At 47.9% G+C, this 15,174-nt stretch overlaps 1 protein-coding gene across 1 annotated transcript in view; it reads right to left on the reverse strand.

The window, feature by feature from the left end:
- Lrrc59 (leucine rich repeat containing 59) overlaps positions 1–12,535 on the reverse strand; it is a 16,019-nt gene extending 3,484 nt beyond the window's left edge. The window contains exons 1-6 of the mRNA XM_021641628.2: positions 12,187–12,535; positions 10,311–10,370; positions 7,710–7,868; positions 7,367–7,471; positions 3,430–3,502; positions 148–321 (exon numbers count right to left, since the gene is read on the reverse strand). Of these exons, the coding sequence (XP_021497303.1) occupies positions 148–321; positions 3,430–3,502; positions 7,367–7,471; positions 7,710–7,868; positions 10,311–10,370; positions 12,187–12,291 (676 nt within the window). The 5' untranslated portion in view covers positions 12,292–12,535. The remainder of the gene's footprint in view (positions 1–147; positions 322–3,429; positions 3,503–7,366; positions 7,472–7,709; positions 7,869–10,310; positions 10,371–12,186) is intronic.
- Positions 12,536–15,174: the final 2,639 nt, after the last annotated feature.

Genomic DNA, 15,174 nt, shown 5'->3' on the forward strand with positions numbered 1-15,174 from the left:
CACCTGCTGTCAAAAGTGTAACCCCATCATCAACAAACAGGCAGTGGTGACATTAAAGTCACTTGCTCAAGACAAAGTTGAGCAGGCACAGGGACACAGATCACCATCCCGCCTGTACTGCACCCTGAAAACAAAAAACAAACTTACTTGGGGCTTGATTCGTTTCCTTCTTGGGCTTCTTCTCCTGCTCCTTCTTGGAAGCTTTCTGGGCATCGTACTCCTTTCGCCTGCGCTCCTTTTCCTCTGCCTTCTCCCGCTTCCGCAGCTCACGCTCCTTTGCTTCCTTAGCTTGCTGCTTGGCCTCACGCTTCTTCTCAGCCTCTATAACATAATATGAAAACATCACTCCTCTCACAACGTCCAGCAGCCTGTCTGCCTGAGTGATTAAGGTGTGGATTCTCCCTTATGCCATGGGTCACCCAGAAACTGAAGCGGATCCAGGTACAGCAGCACAGGTCTGTAACCCTAGCACTCAGGGTGGAAGAGATGTTAAGAGTGTGAGTTTGAGGCTAGACTGGGCTACAGAGGGAGAATCTGTATGAAAAATGTACTCAACACTCAAGAAGCTGAGGCAAAGGGTTACCTGTTCCAGGCCACCCTCAGCTACACAGTTGAGTAGATGGCCAGCCTAAGCAAGTTTCCCTTAAAAATCAGTTTCTCTCAGGGATTACTAAGTCTTATTAGGAGATTCCCAGCCATGGGTGTAATACAAGGGGAACCCAAAAAAGGTATGGGTGGGCTGGCAAGGTGGCTTAGTGGGGAAAGGTGCGTGCCACCAAGCCTCAAGACCTGAGTTTTATCCTTAGGTCCCCATAGGAGAGAACAGATGGCCACAACAGATGGTCCTCTTACTTCCATTCGTGTTAACAATAGAAGGCTGAGGTTAGGGGAGCAGTAACCTGGGAGCTTGAGACTGGCCTGGTCTCATCTCCCCTCTCCATCAAAAAGGTCAAAGGTGCACAGAAGGCAGAGCCACCTAGAACTTAGTTACAAAGAAAAGATAAAGTGGTGGCGCTGATTCTGTGGGAGGAACACAGAACAGGAAAGGAAGGTGGCGAGGTGAGCTCACGTCAGGGCAGCGTTCTTCTGTAAAGTCACACCAGCTTAACTCGGGGAGAAGCTACTCAACACAAGAGTTGCTCAGGTTGACTTTACAGCTAAAGAGTGTTTACAAGAAGCATCCAACTTCCAAATTATTGGGTTCTAAAAATACATTTTCAAATTAGTCATTTAAAAGTCTGAAATACATGTTTCCAAAGTCAGAATACCATAAAATGGAGGTTAAATGCCCTTTTAGGACTTGAGAGCCTACGTGGATCCATACAGAGCTAAACAATAGCACCATCGAAACAGTAGCTTCCCACAAAAACAACCAGTGTTCCAGCTGGGCACAGAGAATGCCAAAAACAGGCCACACCCGGCCTCTGGGGACCTGTGCTGGCAAGGACTAGACAAAGCGGGAGCCAGCTGTCTTGCTATGGCAGGCAGGCACATAGCAAGGAGAGGTGTAGCTCGGGCATGGTGAGCTCAGGGACTGCCTGCCGTCAGCACTGTATATGCCATGACTCCCACCACAGCTTAGAAGCCAGCCAGCCAGTCAAGATTATTGTGTGCCAAGAAGCAGAGGGAAGACAGCAAGACGGCAGGGCAAGGGTTTTTTTTTTGTTTTTGTTTTTGTTTTTTAAGAGATTCATGTTTTATTTTATTTTTTTTTAAATTATGTGTAAGTATGTGCATATGAGTGTGGGTGTCTACAGAGGCTCTGGTCTCTGTTACAGGTGGTTGTGAGTTTGTGAGTCGCCTGACGTGGGCGCTGGGAATTGAACTCCTGTTCTCTGGAGGAGTGGTGCATACTCTTGACCACTGAACCATTTCTCCAGCCCCCAAGGCAAGTTCTAATGACTGAATTACGTGCTTTTTTTTTTTTCTTCTTTTTTTAAAGGTTAATTTTAGCCTATGTGTCTAAGTGTTTTGTCTGCATGTATGTCTGTGCACCATGTACATGCAATCCCTGTGGAAGTCAGAGAGGGTGTCAGATCCCCTGGAACTGATGGTTATGAGCCACCACAGGGGTACTGAGAATGGAACTCAGCTCTTCAGGAAGGGCAGCCAGTGCTCATAACTACTGAGACATCTCTCCAGCCAATGTTTGTTTTCTTCAGAAAAATAATATTTTTAGGACAGGCATGATGACACATAACTTTAATTCCAGAGACAGAAGCAGGCAAATCTCTGTGAGTTTGAGGCCAGCCTCATCTACTAAGTACCAGCCAGTGCTACATAAAAATGAGACCTCATCTCAAAAAATAAATAACATTTTTAATTAATTCTTTGAGAATTTCATGTAAAACATTTTGACCATATTCACTCCAACACCTGTTAACTCCTCCCAGATCCTTTTAATCCTCACCCCAATTTCATGTCCTGATTTGTTACTGCTGTTACAGTTGAGTTTTTTGGTTTTGGTTTGTTTTTGAGACAGGGTCTCTGCACAGTCCTAGCTGTCCTGGAATGTAGTTAGTGTGTCCAAGCAAAGCAACACCTAAGTTATAGTCTGTACACTGCCAAGGAAAGTGTACACTTGGCTAATTTAATGGCACGCTTATGTGGGTGTTAAAAATGGCCTTAGTCACAGTGGCCTTTGCTGCCCACCTCACTATCTTGGGATGCCATTCTAAAGTCAATGGAAAGCCAAGAAAGGGTTTTAAACATACTAAAGCATGTTCTGATCTATATTTCAAAAAGATCCTGAGCCGAGAGGTAGACGGTAGCTCTGTGGAGATAGCACAACTGTGAAGATAAGCCAGAAAGTGCTGTGGCTCCACAGGATGGGGGAAGAGTCAGAAGTCTAGCTAACAGACAGAGAACAGGAGAAAGAACCATGGCCATCTGTCCTACCTCAGGCTTGAAAACTCCAAAGATAGGTTATTATAGGGAAGGTTTCCTACTGGGGGATTTAAAAGGGGAGATGGGTCTGTGCTAGTGATCTGTTTTGTTTGTGGGGGTTTATTTGGGTTTTTGATTGGTTGTGTCTTTGTTTATTTTGGTTTTTGTTTTCTGAGGTGAAGGTCTTGCTTCGTAGTCCAGACTATCCTTGAATTCAGTGATTTTCCTGCTTCAGCCCCTCCCTCCCAAATACTAGGATTATAGGTATGCACCCACATGTCTGGCTCCAGCTATACTGAAGGTGCCTTTTTACCATCAGAGGAGAGCCACTTCAGAGCAGACATGATAAGCAGCTGCTTGTTGACTGTGGAGCCCTGTGGAAAAGCCTGGATGGAGAAAGCCGTCAGATAACAGCAATGCCACTGTACGCTGTACCCTGTACCCAGCACCTGCTCTTCAGCACCCCCTGTAGATCCTTCAGCTGAAGCATAGACTGCTGGCTGATTAAGAACAGGGAAGATGACGATGAGGATGGCCACCTACCTCGCTCCACTTCCAGCCGGCGCTGCCGCTCTCGTTCCTGATCTGCCTGCACGGCCTTCATGTGCTGTAACACCTGCAGGAGAGACGAGGTTCTGAGCTACTTGGGCAGCAGTCTTCACAGCTCACGTTTTCTCAGGTCTCAAGAAAGAGACTGTTCATTTCAGGGTCCTAGACTACCAGGGGCCCTGCCGGTAGGACAGAGCCAGTAGAGATAATCCATCTTTGTATCTTAAATTACACCCTTCATTGCAAAAGAGTCACATCAGAAAAAAGCTTCCTGTAAAACACACCACCTAGAATCTATGAAAAGTTCTGTTGTTCACATGACACTTATGGGGATGATTTCCCATAATCCACTCAGTGGCTCCCCGTTATCCCCAGGGATAGCATTCCTATTAGGACACTCTCCTGACTCCTCCCCTTTGGCTGGCACAGGCCCTGTTCACACGCTGTAAATTCCCCTCAGCTTTGTTCTTGGTTTGGGTTTCTTGAGATAAAGTGATCAGTATTGGAGCCTCAGTATTGGCCTTGCACTTATGGCAGTCCTGACAGGCATGACCCAGCACACCAGCTAAGCCACTGTAATTCCTTGCTACCCTCTGTCATAAGACTGCAAGTTCCTTCAAAAGCAGGAACTATCTTGCCCATAGGCAAGTGGCTAGGCGTGCTTGGTCGAAGGCACTGGACACAGGACTGACTGACTGGAGAAGGAGCCAAATCCTTTTATCTTCATACCAAGTGATCTCAGCAAGCCTTTTGACTCTTCTAATCCAATTTTCTGATCTGGAAGCCAGAGAGAACATATGCTTCTCTGGCCTAGTGTGGGAACTTGCTCTGGCCACGCAGCATAATCTACAGCAGGACAGGCAGTCAATAAGCACTGCTGCTCAATCATGCCATCTTTACTCCATGAATAAGGGGGAAAGGAAAACTTGAACTGTTCTAAAGTAAGACAGCAGAAGGACCTGACCTTCAGGACAGATCTGAGTCTTCAAGCATCCCTCATTTCTTGGAAACCTCAAGCACACACACACTCATCATAAGAGGGGTTCAAGAGCCAGCCTACAGGAATGGAGGGATAGCTTAGCAGTTAAGGACACTGACTGCTCTTCTGCTCTTCCAGAGGACCCGGGTTCAAATCCCAGCACCCACATGGCAGCACCCACAACTGTCTATAACTCCAAGATCTGACACTCTCACATAGACATACATGCAGGCAAAAACACCAGTGCACATAAAATAAAGGTAAATTTAAAAAGTAAAAATAAAATAAAGGAGCCTGCAAAACCCTCTCACAGCCTGGTCTGAAGCCACAAACTGCTCACCCAGGACTTGAGCCTACCAGTACCTCTCAAGGGAATCCAAATTATAAAAGCAGCTGCTCGACAATGGCTGCTCAGAAGGAACTGCAGGCACTGGAGGACAGGCAAACACGATGGTGAGGACGGCTCAAAAGAGCCCGCAGCTCCCGACTCACTCCAAACTAGATACACAAGAAGCAACTACCCAACTGGGCTCGGCGGCTGTGTGGCTGGCTATGACATGTCCATTCTTACCGTGCCTCCAAGGGTCCGAAAACACAGGAAGTTCAGAAACGAGAGGGACTGCCCTTAGCTAAGTTCCTAGGGGTAGATGCTGGTCGAGAAACTTCTGACCTTATTCTGATTTGCCCAAGCCACTCCTCTACAATGCCTGAGGTGTTCTGCAGCTTGGGGCAGTGGTGCCAAAGACCATGGCTTTAGTTGCCACATCCACCATGCACTGTGCTACCTGGAACATATCTGTAGGAAATACGTGAGCAAAGGGGGCCTCTGCACTAAATACAATCTACTTCTGTAGCCGTAAGCTATGAAATATCAATGCGTATCAATGGAGGCCAGGCTGGCTTCAAACACACTATGTAGCCAAGAATGGCTTCGAGTTTCTGATCCCCCTGCCTCATCACAAGTGCTGGGACTGTGGCCTTGCACCCCTGAACTCGGTTTTATGCTGTCCGAGAGAGCTCAACCCCAGAGCTCCATGCACATTAGGCAAGCACTCTAGCACATTCCCCTCTGGATGGATCAGTTCGATACAGTTCAACATTATCTGCTGAATGGAGAAATGGTGAGACTTCACAGGTCAGCAAAAAGGAAAACACCAACTTCCCAGGGTCATAAAATTACAAGATACACCTATAAAGCATGCAGGGCAGAGGAAGTGGTGGCCACTGAATCTTCAGAACTGAGATTACTTATTAATGCCAAGTTTTGAGCAACAGGATTTCATGGACCATGTGAGCCTTGGCGTCATATGTTGCCTTTCCTGGTTGGTCATGTTACCTTTCAGCTTGGTTTCTTGAAACAGAGCACTACTGATGGTGAGACTATATAAGCTCTGAGTAGGTAAGGGGAGAGAAAAGGCCACTGCTTTTGAGGTTCACAGAGGAGACCCCTCACACATACTTAGCCTACACCAACTGTAATAAAGCTAAGTCTGTCTTATTTCCACAGCCCCCGGACATGGTCCAGTAAGGCGGTCAGGGCTTAGCAGAAGAAGTAGCCATCTGTTCTGGTGCTGGGGTGGGAGTGCTGCCCTTAACTACCAAGGTAAAGCGTCACCAAGACAACTGGTCACCAGCAAGGTCTGTCTGGCATAAACGCCTCTGGTTCCTTAATCCCTTGTCAGGACATGTCTGTCAATAGCTATAAACCTCTAACCATTAGCCCCTTTGTGAGGAGATTTAATTATATACACATGTGTGTGTGAGTGTAGGTGCCTGAGGAGGCCAGAGCTATCAGACCCCCCTTGAGCAGCCAATGTGGGTGCTAACAATTAAACTTGGGTATTCTGAGAGAGCAGCATGTAAGTCGTCTCAGTCACTACTCTTGCCTCTTACCCTTTTAAAGGGTGAAAAAGATCATATTTACAAAATAAACTAATAAATAAAACAATGTCAACATAATGCCAGACTGGAGCATGAGTGGTTTCTGAAGAAAAGAAGTATTCAGTAAAGAAGATAAATGCACCAGGGATGGCTCAGTGGTTAAGAGCACTTGCTGCTCTTGCAGAGGAGCTGGGTTCAGTTCTCCGCACCCATACCAAGCAGCTTACAACTGCTCGCAACTCGAGGTCCAGGGAACCCAATGTCCCCTATGGCCTAGGTGAGCACCTACATGTATATCACACACATAAACCCACACAGGCACACGTACATGCATCTTTTAAAATAATAATACTGCTCTGCCCTGCAGACTATCAAAGCAGATGCTGAGACTTATGGCCAACTGTTGGGCAGTGTGCATGAAATCTTATGAAAGAAGTGGGAAATAGTAAGACCTGGAGAGGACAGGAACTCCACAAGGAGAGCAACAGAACCAGAAAATTTGAACACAGGGACTCATACTCCAGAGACTCATACTCCAACCAAGGACTATACATGGAGATAACCTAGAACCCCTGCACAGATGTAGCCCATGGCAGTTCAGTGTCCAAGTGGGTTCCATAGCAATGGGAAGAGGGACTGCCTCTGACATAAACTGATTGGCCTGCTCTTTGATCACCTCCCCCTGAGGGGGGAGCAGCCTTACCAGGCCACAAAAGAAGACAATGCAGCTACTCCTGATGAGATCTGATAGACTAAGATCAGAAGGAAGGACCTCCCCTATCAGTGGACTTGGGAAGGGGCAGGGAGGGAAGGAAGATAGAATTAGGGAGGGAAGAGGGAGGGGTTTATGGGGGGATACAAAGTGAATAAAGTGTAATTAATAAAAGTTAAAATAATAATAATAATAATAATAATAAGCAAGCACAGCAACACAGACCTCTCCCTGTCAGGCTCATCTCCCTGAGACCTGGTGCTTTAATAACATGGAGCTATTGGTATCCTGGGAGAATAAACAAGAAGAGGGAGAGGCGAGTCCCAGAGGAGAATGTGAGCAAGAGCCCTGGAGCTTACCTTGTTTGCACACTGCTTACACTGCTTCTCGTCCAAGCAGTCACCCGCCACCTTGGCCAGCACAGGATCTAGAGGATTGTCCTTCAGATCCAGCCACTTCAGATTCTACAGAGATGAAAAAAGAGGCTGGCTAAGCCCGAGTTTACACACAGTACCTCAAGACAGAACAAAAGTAGCTAAAAGAACACTGTGTTCCACCTAACAGAATAGCCAGCTAAAGAAGGGCCACCAAGGTGGCATTTCCGGTCCAGTCCCACCCCACCTCCACCCCTGCCCAGGGTTATACTCCCATAGTCCCTGAGCCCTTGGCCACACTTGGCTGTGCAACCCTGGCGAATATTACCTTGAGCTGAGCAAAGCTGACAGGCAGGGTGACCAGCCTGTTGTTGAGGAGATCCAAATGCTGAAGGTTGACCAGACGGCCAAAGTCTGCGGGCAGCTGCTGCAGCTTGTTCTTACTGAGATCCAGCTTCACCAAGTGTGTGAGACCACAGAAATCGGACTAGGATCCAGAGAAAGAAGACTTAGGCCCAGAGCTCACACACTTTGGCATAAAGGTGTGGGGACCCCAAGTCAAGACTATCTATGTGTAAATCCCAACTCTACTTTTTGCTAGCTACTTCTCTTCAAATGACAAATGGAGAAAACACTTGCTAAACCTGGTGGTGTTTACCAAGACAAGCTTGTAAGACAGCTTAGCACAAAAATCAGCATTAGGAATGTGCACACACCATTTTGAAGGCAGAAACAGGCCGATCTCTAGGAATTCAAGGCTAGTCTGGTCTACATAGTAAGTTCCAGGTCAGGACTGTTTCACAGAAAAACTGTCTCGAAAAACCAGCAGGAAGAAAGAGTACAACCTCCTTCTTGTTCTCGCTAGAGCTCATCTTTCGCACTGCTATTGGTTGATACAGGGCCTTTCCAGTCTTCCCACAGTGCCCTGCCTTAATCCTTCATACGATTTCTCACTGGACATAGTGGTACACACTTGTACTCCTAGCTGTTTGGGAGGTTGGTGCAGTTGAAGGCTAGCTTGGGCAGAATAACAAAAACTCATCTCAAACAACAACAAATGGGACTACGGGTGTAGCTAAGTGGTGGAGTACTTGCCTGGCATGCACAAAGGCCAAAGTTCAGTTCCTAGCACCATATTCATGAGGTTCAACGCCCACCCCCAATATCTGTTCCAAAGGAAAGAAAAATACATATACCTGTTTTATAAAAAGGGCCAATGCTTGAGTACTAAGTCTAAGTCTTTGTTTTTTGCTATACCTAGCCCAGTGCTTCGCAAAGGTGCTCAATGAATGTTAAAACAACTAAATGGCCAGGACCTGTCCTACTCAAACCAGGCTCATTCTTAGCATGGAGCAAAATATCCCTGGTACTAACCTTTGCTAAGCACCCACCTGAGAGGACAAGTCAGCTAATGAGGCACTGTTTATTATCTGTGGGGACTCATAAACACCAGCAGGTCTATGCTGCACAGTGAAGGGAAAGAAGTTAGGACAGACAATGGAACAGACTCAGACTGGAAAGTGCCCTTAAAGGGTGCTGAGTGCATACGAGGCACAGCGGACAGCAGGTGTGAAGCTGCAAGAAGCTGCTGCCCTTCTTTAATTAGATACAGAATACCCCCTGGAACAGAAACCATTTTAATGAGCTGTGGGAAGAAGATGCTGTTGACAATAACAGAAGCCCAGGAGAACATTGAGAGGGATGGCTAATGAGCCAATGAAGACACTGCTAACTTCTGAACTCCACCCCTGAGACTGAGCCCAACAGGAGGCTTCCCTGGAATCCAGCAAGACATGGCTGGCTGCAGTACAGGATGTGAGAGGCAACACTGGCCACAAGGAAGGGCCTGCTACTGAAGGACCACTGGGACAGAGGAGGCTGGCTTTCGCTCAGGAGAGGACCAGAGGGGAAGGGATCCAATGCCTACACCGGTGACCTACCAGCTGGGTGTTATCATGCCTGCAATGGCAGCACTCAGAGTCTGAGGCCAGCCGGGGGTCCACACTGAAATCCCATCTCCAGAAAAAGAGAAGAAGTTCTTCGAGAGGAAAGATGGGGAAGAGTGGGGAGGCATGCATGAGAGCAGGGTACAATTACATATGTACAAAAATGTGATAATGACACACCATTTTCTGTACTAACAAAGAAGATGTGGGCCCTAACAAAGAGTCCAAAAACCAAAAGCATCAAAAGGACTTCATATACATCGGATTTGCTCCATAACAAGAGCAAATCTCAAGTAATTCAAGTCCTTGTTTGCGGGGGGATAAAGGCAGGACAGTCCCATCAGACTGTAGTCTTCCTTGTTTCTCATTAAAAGATGTGTGAGACCCAGCATGGTGACTCAGGCCTGAAATCCCAGCTCTTGGGAAGCTAACACAAGAGGACTGCCACTGGCTTGAAGCCAGTTTGGGCCACACAGTTTACATAATCTCAAAGCAAAAACAAACCACAGAACAAGCCACACATGGTGGTGTACACCTGGAGCCCTAATACTCAGGACGTGGAACAGCAAGATCATGAGTTTCAAGGCAGGCCTGGGCTACCTAAGACCTCATCACAAAACAAAACAAGATGCAAGGGATGAAGCTTCACTTTCTCCACAGCATGTAGAGCAAATGGACACAATGGTCTCTATCTCCCTTATGCAAGAAGGGAGACTAAAATAAGGCAGAAAAGAGAGCCCAGCAAATGATTCAGCCAGCGCCCTGCTGACTTCACTCTTCTGAGGCCTGACTCTCCTGCTGTTCTGGAGAATGCACTTCTGAGACAAGCCACCCTCCTCCACCTGTCCCCACCAATATCCTCGAGGTTTAGCCGAAACCTGTCTGTAGAGCTATCCTGAAACTACACTTTATGCCACAACCTCGCCCCGGCAACAGGAAGGACAGTCAGGGCTCCAGGGCTCAGTGCTGTTTGCCAGTCTCACCGGAAGAGTACTCAGTTTATTGCAGGACAGGTCCAATACGGTGGCCTTTGGGAGTGCAGCCTGGAAAGAGAGATGAGAAAAACATGTCAAGCCAACACCTGGAACGATTCAGTGACATCTGCTAATGAAGCATTTTCCAGAGAATGTTCCCACAATTAGCAAAGGCCTTTAAAAAAAAAAATGGGGTGGGCAGGGGGAGGGGGAAGGGTGGCACATGCCGTAATCCCAGTATTCAGAAGGCAAGAGGATATCAAGTCAAAGACTAGCCCTGGCTTCATCTTGGCTTCATAGTAAGACCCTGAGGGAGAAAAAAAGAATGAAAGGATGATGTTCTCGGGGATAAGAAGAAGAAAGCCAGTCAACTAAGAACTAAAAAAGACTGGAAAAGGAGAGGTTTGACTATAGAGTGTCCAAGAGAAAACTGAGCCTTCAACACCGTCTGGCACTTGTAATTTTTTCTCTAGTGGCCCGTTATTAGGTTTCAGGGCAGGAACGGGTCTAATAAAGCTCAACGGTTTTATCTACTCATTCATTCAGTCATCTGTCCACCAACATGTGTGGTACCGAGTGCCTTCTCTGGGGAGTGCTCTGGCCAGGGAGCACCAGCATGAGAGGAAAGCCTTCACAGCCTTTCTCTCCCGTTCAATGGTGTCCAATACTAGAGAGGCTCTGCAAAACTGACCCTTTCTTCCCCCCAACCCCCAAGGACAATGCTATAATGACCACATGCCTGGAGGAAATGGTCTCAGATAGCTGTCCTAGGGCCAGGCTCAAACAAGCCTGGCCATCTTCCTCGAGTGGGAAAGGAGGTGAACATTCAGTTAAGGATCCCAGGCCAACTTAAACTGTCCAGATCTCAGAAGATCCTAAGAGCGAAGTCTCACCACCTAAGAAAGTTCTGAATAACACAGAAGGAAAAATGCTAGCTACATAGATTGACATTTGCTACCTTCCAAGTATTTGACGGTATGATTTTAATACTCGAAAGTGTAAGAGATGGGAAGCATTGGCACCATTTTATAAATGAGGAAATCTAGACACAAAGGTTAGTTAGTTAACTTGCCAAGGGCATTCAGATATTGAGCAATGGAGCTGGGTTGGAACTGGGCATGGCCATTCAAACCACCACACTACACAGCCACCGTGGAGGGAAGGCTAGGCCAAATGCCAAGGGCAAATGTAATCTCTTCTTAGCAATAAGGAAAGTGCAGGTCATCCAAAGTGAAGCTAACATGAGACATTAGAGCTAGGGAGTAGAGAGTTGGAAAAGCACAGGGAGAGGATATAGCTCCGAACTGGCTGTCCCCGAGGCCTCAGGCTTCCAAATGGGATTGGAGTGGAGGGGGATGGAGGGCGATTCCCGGCAGTTTCAAAGCAGCTGGGATGAGACCTTGCCAGTCCTGCAGAGAGATTTCACTTTCTCCAAGGAGGGCCGCCTCCGAGCTGCGACAGCCAGCTGGGATTGCAGGCTTCTAAGAAAAGCTGGGTTCTCCGCCACACCCAGGTCTATCTGGAGGCCTACTTTCCCGGACCAAGTCATTCATTCATCCTCGAACACATCCAGCAACCATTCTCGCGGGCTCCCACTTTAAGGCCCAGCACCAAGCGGAACGTTGGGAGAGCTCACCAAACGAGGATAAATTCACTACTGGGCCCTCAAAAAGCCGAGGGTCGGGTAGGTAGAGCTACCCTATCATCTGGAACTGTGCCAAAGTGACACGTGTACATCGCAATAAGAACACCGGGGCCCACGGCAGCCTCCCCGGAGACCTAGCTTTTAAAGATCGGGAAACTGAGGCTTGGGAGAGGGGCCTGCCCGCCTGGGGCCGGCATCCGAGAGTATTTGGGCTCCCGGGGCTCGTGGGGTCTTACTGACCAGCTCCTTGACGGGGACCTCATTCAGGTCGCTGAGGCTCAGGTCCAGCTCATTGCCGTCCAGCTTGTCGCGGAGGTTCCCGCCCTTGCTACCGGTCTTGGTCATGATGACGCCGGCTAAGCGGGTCCCTGATCCTGGTTCCGACGGGCAGGGGAGAGGGCTGAGAGGACGCTCGTGGGCTCAGCGGATTCGCACCCAACGGACCACGCCTGCGCCTTAAGCCGCCGCCGCCGCCGCCGCCGCTGCGAGGCCTCTGCCACCCGTCCGCTCGCCCGCCGCACTCCCAGCCCAGAGCCCCGCTCCCACCGGTGCCGCCGAGACGACGACCACTTCCGTGTCCACGTCACCTTCCGCGGCCACTGAGATGGGCCGGGCCAGAGAGGCCCGAGCGTGTGTCGGCGCGCCCTCTGCCGTCCAGGCTGGCGTACTACAGCCGTGGGGCGCCGCCCCCGCCTGGAGGAGTTGAGTTGCTAAACGTGGCAGTCCTGAGGCGTCTCTAGCAGAAAGGACAGAGACTGGACTTCTACACGTGACCTGGGTTTGCATCCCTCGTGAGATCATTCTTATCCCCTGGAATAGGAGCCGAATCTACGGTCTCCTCCAAAATTTCTCCTAAATCCCGGTTTCTGTAAACCCCCCTCTCTCTAACCACTGCATCAGCCTTCAGCACTTGAGAGGCAGAGGGATCCCCACCAGTTAGAGGCCGGTCTGGTCTGCAGAACACGTTCCAAGCCATCGAGGGCTACGTAGCAAGACGCTGTCTTTAGAAAAAGAAAGGAGAGCAACGGAGTTCAGCTGCTAAAGGTGCCTGCCACCAGGACTGCCGATCTCAGTTCAGTTCCTCGGACACACTTAGCGGAAGGAGAAAACCGCCTCTCGGACCCCTCCATGCGTGTGCCATGGCATGCACATGGGTATGTACACACTCACACTAAACAAACAAACAAACAAAAAGCAAGTTTTTGTTGGATGAATGAAACAACGAAGGACTTTTAACACTACAAATCTCATTTTGCTCCTTTTTAAAGGGGGAAATGTTATCTGTGGATCTGTGTGGTTTCTGTGCATGTATGTATGCACGTGTGTTTGTGTGTGTGTGTGTGCGCGCGCGCGTGTGCACGAATGGAGGCCCAAGGTTGACACTGGTTGCCTTCCTTGATCACTTACCTGATACCCTGAAGGAGGGTCTCTCACGGAACTCTGGCTTGGCAGCTTGCTCCGGAGATTTCCTGTCTCTGCTTCCCACATCCTGGGATTAGAGGCTGGAAGTACGTCCGCCTGAATTTTATGTTGATTTCTGGGGGACCCAAGCTTTGGTCTTCATGCTTAAGTGGCAAGTGCCCTCAAGGGCCAGGGTCACCCCCCCTGGCCCAGTTTGCTCATCTTGAACTTCATATTTGAAACTTATTTGGGGGTGGGGGTGGAGGATAGGCTGTAAAGTACTTACCTAGCATTGCATGAAGCTCCGGGTTTGGTCCCCAGCGCCACATAAGTGATGTCATATGCTTTGTAACCCCAGCCCTTGGGAAGTAGGAGCAAGAGGATCCAAAGTTCAGGGTCAGCTTCCTCAACATGGGGAATATGAGGCCAGTGAGACGCCTCAGAGGGGGAGTGCTCCCCCAAACCAACCACTTGAACCAATGACCTGCGTTTGAGCCCTGGTTCCCCGACGGTAGAAAGAACTGACACACACACACAATAAATAAATACAGGTAACAAAAATTTTAAATGTAATAATATTAAAATACAATATGGAGGGAGGGACCAGGAGGAGACAAGAGTGGCGGCTACAATCAAGATGTAAAGTGAATAAATTATTTAAAAAAAAGTACAATTAATAAAATAATTAAAATGATTTTTTATTTATAACAAAAATAAAAATAAAGCTTCCCTTGGATTTGAAAACAAACAAACAAAATAATAAAACCTCAAAATAGCAATATATGCACATTTGTTAAAAAAAAAAAATCCTGTGGGCTAAAAATTAACTGAAGTCTGCACAATCCCATAACAAAGCCCTGCTTTTGTATACCCTCCCAACCTGAGTGAGACGGTGTGCTGGGCATCCGAGCAGGAGAAAAGGGCAAATAGGTAAATATACATTGGCATCGTTATCTTTATGATGGACTTGAGGAAATGAGAGATTTCATGGAAATCCTGGGCATAGCTCCCAGAAGAAAATTATCTGTCCTCAGCCACACAGATAGTCTTTAGATTTAAAGTCTTGTTTCTTTTTTATCACACCCTCATCTTTCCCTACCCTATGTGAGTTTACAGTGCACACAGACAATGATTGTGTCTACACACAGAACCTGCCTTTTAGGGGTCCAGCTCTCTCCAGGTTGTATTGGAGCTAGAATGTGTTCCGATATGCCATTGCCTAGAGTTTTCTGGATCAAATTTTTGTTATTGAGATGAGAGTCTATAATGACCTGCAACAGAGAAGAAAAAAAATGAAACGATTGAACTAGCTACGCGGTGGTGCCCGCCTGTAATCCCAGTACTCAGGGAGGCAGAGGCAGGCAGTTCTCTGTGAGTTCAAGGCCAGCCTGGTCTACAAAGTGAGTTCAGGACAGCCAAGGCTACACAGAGAAACCCTGTTTTGAAAAAACAAAACAAAAAGAAAAAGAAAAAAAGAAATGAAAGAAAGAAAAGAAAAACTATTGAACTTATCCTGCCCCAAAAGAACACCCTCCTGGAACAGAAGAGTAGGATGAAGTTGAAGATTCCAACTTCATCCCCCTTAGGAAGCTTTCCTTAGGATGCTGGATGCCTCCAGCTTAGGCCTTGGATATATATCATGACATCTCTTTTTCCCCAATCTATAACCTATGTCCTCTTTCCAGGTGAAGTGTTCCTGGGTGTAGAGAGTGGCTTTTAGACTCCCTGATAGGGGGTACAATGAGCTCCTTGTGAAAGGCATTAGCAACATGTGCTGCTGTCCTGCTTCAGGGAGAATTGAGGGAGAGGTGGGAGCTACAGTGGTGA

Source organism: Meriones unguiculatus, chromosome 7 (assembly GCF_030254825.1).
Source record: "Meriones unguiculatus strain TT.TT164.6M chromosome 7, Bangor_MerUng_6.1, whole genome shotgun sequence".
NCBI classification, from domain to species: Eukaryota; Metazoa; Chordata; class Mammalia; order Rodentia; family Muridae; genus Meriones; species Meriones unguiculatus.